General features: G+C 40.1%; 1 protein-coding gene across 1 annotated transcript; it reads left to right on the plus strand.

Moving 5' to 3' along the window:
- Window positions 1–895: 895 nt before the first annotated feature.
- LOC127769333 (peroxidase 5-like) lies at window positions 896–3646 on the plus strand. Its single transcript, XM_052294884.1, has 2 exons — window positions 896–1099; window positions 2822–3646. Exons 1-2 carry the CDS (start codon window positions 896–898, stop codon window positions 3644–3646), a joined length of 1029 nt encoding a protein of 342 aa, XP_052150844.1.
- The last annotated feature ends 2813 nt before the right edge of the window (window positions 3647–6459 follow it).

A 6459-nucleotide genomic window follows, 5' to 3' on the forward strand; every position in this document is an offset into this window, starting at 1 on the left:
TAATTATTGTATTGTACCAGTCTATAAACGAGCAAACTAATAAACTGAATTCATATCGAATAAACGCATGATGAATATGACTACCGAGCAGGGTCTACACTCTCGGATGGCTAAATTGAGCATATATATGGTTGTACGCTTTCAAGAAGCATACATTTTTAAGGATGCCAAATATTTTTTTATTTCACCATTAGTTTCTCTAAAATCATATAGTTTAACATCATAAAATATATAATTTTAGATTCATCATGAGAAACATTTTTATAATATATGATTTACATATTGTTAAACTACATGGAATTCTAAAAATCAATGCTCAAAGAGATACATGTTAAAAATAGGACTAACCTAAACAACAAAGTAAATTTGAAACAGAGGGAGTACTTAACCTCCATCTGTTTGAGCTAGTATTTAACCTCCATATGTGTTCCATGTAATTAAGGAGAAAATAAGCAAGAAGCTATATACAATTAATGCTTTCATAATTTAAGATAATGAATTAAACCGGCCTCTTCACACAAAGTATGTACACAGCCTATAATGCTTTCATAATTAACTAGTACTAGTCTGTAACCTTGTATGTTTGAAAATGGTCAAACGATGATATCGAAGTTTATCCAGTCCAGCAACTACATGCATATGCTTGGTTGTTAAGCAAAAAGCATTCATTCATTTCTTACATATATATACATAAGTACTTTACCAATAATATAATTAAACGCTTGTCTGAATATATACAGGCTGGTGATCATCACCTCCAGCACTATTATATATACCCCTGGACGACACAGCCACAGTTCATCTATCCTAAGCACAACAATTCCTCTCTATCTAAGCCAATTTACCTTGATCAAATTAACAATTTGGAGGAGGTAGTGATCTCTAGTCGATTGCGATGAAGCTTACGCGTGCGTTGGCCGGCGCCGCCGTGCTATCACTATGCTTGTTGCTCGCCGTGCAGCCGGAGGCGGTGGCGGCGGCGGCGGCCGGCGGCAAGGTGGAGAGCACGGTGAGGACGGAGGTGGTGAAGGCCATCAGAGCCGATCCCAGCGTTGGCCCCGCCCTCATTCGCTTGGTGTTCCACGACTGCTGGGTCAATGTATGTAGTGTTTCCGTTTTCCTGTGAATTAATCATGCAATATTGGTTTTAATATGATGAGTAATTTTCGTAAAACGCCCTATCTGTTATAGTCCAAGTTACACAAAATCATAGGAATTTTGTTATGTGGCACGTAACCTCGGGTACTATGATCCTAAAGTTTTACAAAGTCACACGATCATTTTGATTTCGGTTTACCACACTTTTGAGTTCTATGATCGTATCTTAAATTTATAAGGATTTCATCCATCATATAAATGCTACGTTTGCTTTTAAATTTTGATATATGAGTATGTCAAAATGGTTAACGGTATCATTTGAGAGAAAATATATAGTGCAAACCATATATATAATGGAAACCTAGAAACTATCATTAGATAAAAAAATGGACGTTTGAGATTTGTCCATGTTACCAAGGATAAATATTTTACTCTAATTCATGATTAAATGTAGGAGTGAACTTTTACTCTTAGTGACATAGACATATCTCAGATTTCATATTTGGATCCAATGGTGGTTTTTATATTCGCAGTGCATATGTAGTTCACACTACATATTTTCCCTGGTTTTGTGAAACTTTAGGATCAAAGTATTAGAGGTTATGTGATATGTGTTAAAATTCTTATGGTTTTTGTGTAACTTAAACCATATATGTGGAGTTTTATGAACTATAATTTTAGTTATATATGCCTATGTACCTCAAGCATATGCTTAGGTACATTATAATTGTTTTCATATTCGTACGGTTCACTGAATTATATAGCTTTTCTTTTCAAGTAGCTCGATGGATGCATTGTTGCTTCACGTGATTAAAATGATAAAGAAAATGTGAGTTCTTCAGTTTTGGTTGATAAATGACTTGCACTAATCCTAGAAATGCAACGATAAACAGTGGTGGAGCGCAATTAGTTTGTTTTAGCGTTTGTCATGGATGAATATGACACATCATGCAATCGAGAAAGCATAAGCATGACTTTTCTGGTTTAGAGCAAACCGGCCCATTCTCATAGATGGGCCGAAAATCTGACCTAAATTAATTTATGGCCCATCCATAGTTTGCTTAACAACACAGTTTATCTCTATTATATACTCCCTTCGTTTTAAAATGTTTGACACCGTTAACTTTTTAAGCACATGTTTGACCGTTCGTCTTATTAAAAAAATTTGTGAAATATGTAAAACTATATATGTACATGAAAGTATATTTAATAATGAATCAAATGATATGAAAAGAATAAATAATTACTTGAATTTTTTAAATAAGACGAATGGTAAAACACGTACTAAAAAGTCAACGGTGTCAAATATTTTGAAACGGAGGGAGTATATATTAAAAGCAGATTTACCCCCTTTCCATTTCCCTCCTAACATGCACAGCGTGTGGTTGTACGCAAAAAGCAACCATTGTCGCTACATAATTATGTTTGTTTGGTCTAGTGATTACAATTTCGGTCTGAAATTTAAGAAATTTTAGACCCGTTCAAGTCACTATATCTCGACCGAAATTTTTCTATATTTGGTCAAAATTTAATCAAATTCAATTACATTATGTTAAAATTTTAGAAAAGTGCCTAAAATCCCGAAATTTCGGTTCTACCGAAATGACCAAAATTTTCGATGAAATCGAAACTAAGATCCCTGCTTCAGTCTATTTTTAAATATGTATAGGTCTAACTAGTTATACAATATACAGGCATATAACTAGCGTAATGAAAAATGCAGGGATGTGACGGGTCCGTGCTCTTGGACACGACGCCGTTCAACAGCAGCGCCGGCGTCGAGAAGGCGGCGGCGAACAACATCGGCCTCCGCGGCTTCGACGTGATCGACGCCATCAAGGCCAAGCTCGGCGACTCCGTCTCCTGCGCCGACATCGTCGTGCTCGCGGGTCGCGACGCCGCCGCCATCCTGAGCCGCGGCAGGATCACCTACGCCGTCGAGACCGGGCGCAAGGACGGCGTCGTCTCCTCCGCCGCCGCCGCCGACGCCACGCTTCCGGAGTCCACCTTCCACATCGACCAGCTCACGGACAACTTCGCCCGGAAGAACTTCACCGCGGAGGAGCTCGTCGCCCTCGCCGGCGCGCACGCCGTCGGCGTTAGCCACCTCTCCTCCTTCCGCGACCGCATCAACGCCACCACCCGGACTCCGATCGACCCGAGGTACCAGGCGGCGCTCGCCGGCGACGTCGAGGCCCTGAAGGGGCGGCAGAACTCGACGGACCCAATCGAGAAGTTCAACATCCGCGACATGGACGCCGGGTTCCGGAACGCGTCGGGGTTCGACGCCGCCGGCGTGGACATGGCGGCGGTGGGCGTGCTCGACAACAGCTTCTACCACGCCAACCTGCAGAACATGGTGCTGCTCAGGTCCGACTGGGAGCTGAGGAATGGCACCGATCCGTCGCTCAGCGACAGCCTGTTCGCGTTCAGGGACAACGCCACCGTGTGGGAGATGGAGTTCGCCGCCGCCATGGCCAAGCTCAGCGAGCTCCCCGCGGAGGGGACCCGTTTCGAGATCAGGAAGAGCTGCAGGGCCACCAACTAAATTAAATTAAAATACGAGTATATATACGTATACTTGTACAGTAGAGGCATGCATGCACGGTCTCTACTTATACTAGCGTACGTACGGTATTTCTCATTGGTTTAATTAATACCTCGCCAAAATATATGTATGCTATTTGGAGTGTTCTATACGTACTCAATTAAAACGTGTGGCAAGCAAACTCCTTGAAATAATGAAAAGAAATAAATGAGAATACCAGTTCAACCACTAAAAAAAAAAATCGATTTTCATAAGCGGCTAGGCGGCCCCGCATGCACCCAGGTGCACGTAAAAATCACTTTTTTTTATGTGCCCAACCAACCGCATGCAAAATGTGTCACCTATACCGACAGGCGACAGCTTAAAAAAACATTTTGGTGGAGAAAAGTAAAATTCCAAAATACCAAACGGTCGAAACCCTAGCTTACCATCAGCCGAAGCCCTAGCTCCCGAAGCCATCGTTGTTGCAGCCGCTTCCACACTCGGTCGCCATCGAAAGGGAGGGGGAAAGCCCGAGTGTTAACAGCAAATTTTGGCAAAGATACGTGGGGTTAAAGATACGTCCGAAGAAGTTTTGGAAGGAATAAAGTGGTTTCCAAAATGGAATAGCGCATCGGCTGAAGTCTGTATCGACCGATACAAAATTGGATTCGGTTAGCCGATATGGACAGCTTCGAGTTCATGTTGAGCTCAGATTAGGGATTCAAAGTTATTGCCATACAATGATAGAGTCCAAAGGAGGCCATTGTATGTATAAATTAGGATAAGAGTCAATTTTTCTTTATGTGTTTTAGAAATGTATATTAGAGTCCGTAATGGATTGGTGTGTTTATTTTGTACAATTTGAATCATGTCCGATATGGACAAGTTTTGTATTATGGATATAAATATATGCCCCGGGTCTTGTAAGAAATAACAACAATTCAATATACTCTCGGCACATCGCTACCCTTTTAATTTTCTATTTTCTCAACGAGTTCTTGTTTCAAGTCGGGGCATCAGCTTTGATCTTCCGATAAGAGATACGACTTGTCAAAGAAGTTTGTATCAGCGGATTAGTATGTCTCTTTAGAAGTTTTAATCTATCTTTTGCAACTGTTGGTTATCATATATCTTAGTTAATCTAACTTGATGACTCAATTTACTTGTATCGGCCAGGCCTTGTCTATGGTTTTGCCAGTTTAGATTAGCTAAAGTATCCACCACCCTAAAAATTAGTTAAAAGCTTGATTGTTTGGACTTCATGCTTCTTTCCATACTTAGTGTTGCATCAATTGAGTTTGACCTACTAACTCATGTTTAGAATCATAAAAAACTAACCAATAGGGGTAGAATCAGGGTTTTAGCCGATATTATCTGATATAACTGTTTTGCTTTGTTTAATATCTTTAATGTTGCTTTTCATGTTATATTAATCCCTTATATAAGTATATCACTCTATTTAAATATATCAAGCTTGGGATTGGTGCTTGTTTGGTATATTTACCTAGATGGATATTCTTGTATAAGGTTGTATCGGAGCAATAGCCAATACAATATCTTTCTTATCCTAAATATTGTATCACCGGCTATGATATAAACACATATAATCTTTAATTTGTCATATTTAAAATTATGAGCAATCCATAATGTCTCGATTAGGTTCGATCAATACCGTTTGCTTTTATTTTAGAGAAAGATTAATTTATGGATTACATATTGATTGCATCTACAGCCGATGGAACATGTTTTAGGCTTGCTTATCATTTTTTTTATCCCATATTTCCTCTGTTTCACGATGTAAGACTTTCTAGCATTGCCCATATTCATTTAGATGTTAATGAATCTAGACATATGTATGTGTTTAGATTCATTAACATCTCTATGTATGTGGGCAACGCTAGAAAGTCTTACATTGTGAAACGGAGGGAGTACCTTACAGTCGATTCGATCTGATTGCATCGGCTAGGTCATCACGATACGTCATCGCCTTCCAGCTGATCGGCTATCGTATTCTAACATGATTTGCTTGTTTATTCTTGTTGGTTGAAGGATCAAACGAAGTGGCACGCCCTGAACCCGAAAGCAAGATTTGGACCTGCACTGGAGCTAAGCAAAACTCCCAGGCCGCCGTGTTTTTGTATCAACACGCTTTTAGCACGCCCGGTGAGACCTCAAACCATTCATCATGTCTCCTGAAATCATAGGAGAAAATCTCATTCCAGTCACTTTTGACAAGCTGTCCGATGAGCAAAAGGCAGAGATGGAACAGCTCACCCAACAGCTTGCAAAAGATGTACCTGCATTCTTTTAGCATTACTCGGCAAGGAAAAGTTATACAGAAAACCAAAATCAACATGTCGAAGCCTGAATATGAAGGGAGCAGCAAAAAACAAGAGGCTGACACTGAAGCTGAAAAGAACACAGATGATGATAAATTAACTTTGCATGATCGGATTGATTATGCAGTTCGTCATGCTCTGATCAATCAATCTTGTGTTTTGGTCAATTCATTGACAAATATGATCAAATCAGTGGTGGATGGATCAATAGCTGAGGAAAAGGCTAAAGGACCTACATATTTACCCAACAATATTTTTCCACCCTATAGGACTATCAAAACTGAGTTAACTAGGAGCAAACAACCGATTGCTTCTATTCCCATTGCTTCAGCTTCTTCTACTTTTATCCGTACATTGTTAACAACGCAACCTCAACAACCGATACAAAGGGGGTGGGGGGGCAAACATCGCAGCAGTTAACTCAAGATTAACTTACACTGTTATTGAATACTCCTATCAACCAACCACCATCGGCTAAGAATTAACACCCAG

Source organism: Oryza glaberrima, chromosome 4 (genome assembly GCF_000147395.1).
Source record: "Oryza glaberrima chromosome 4, OglaRS2, whole genome shotgun sequence".
In the NCBI taxonomy this organism is placed as follows: Eukaryota; Viridiplantae; Streptophyta; class Magnoliopsida; order Poales; family Poaceae; genus Oryza; species Oryza glaberrima.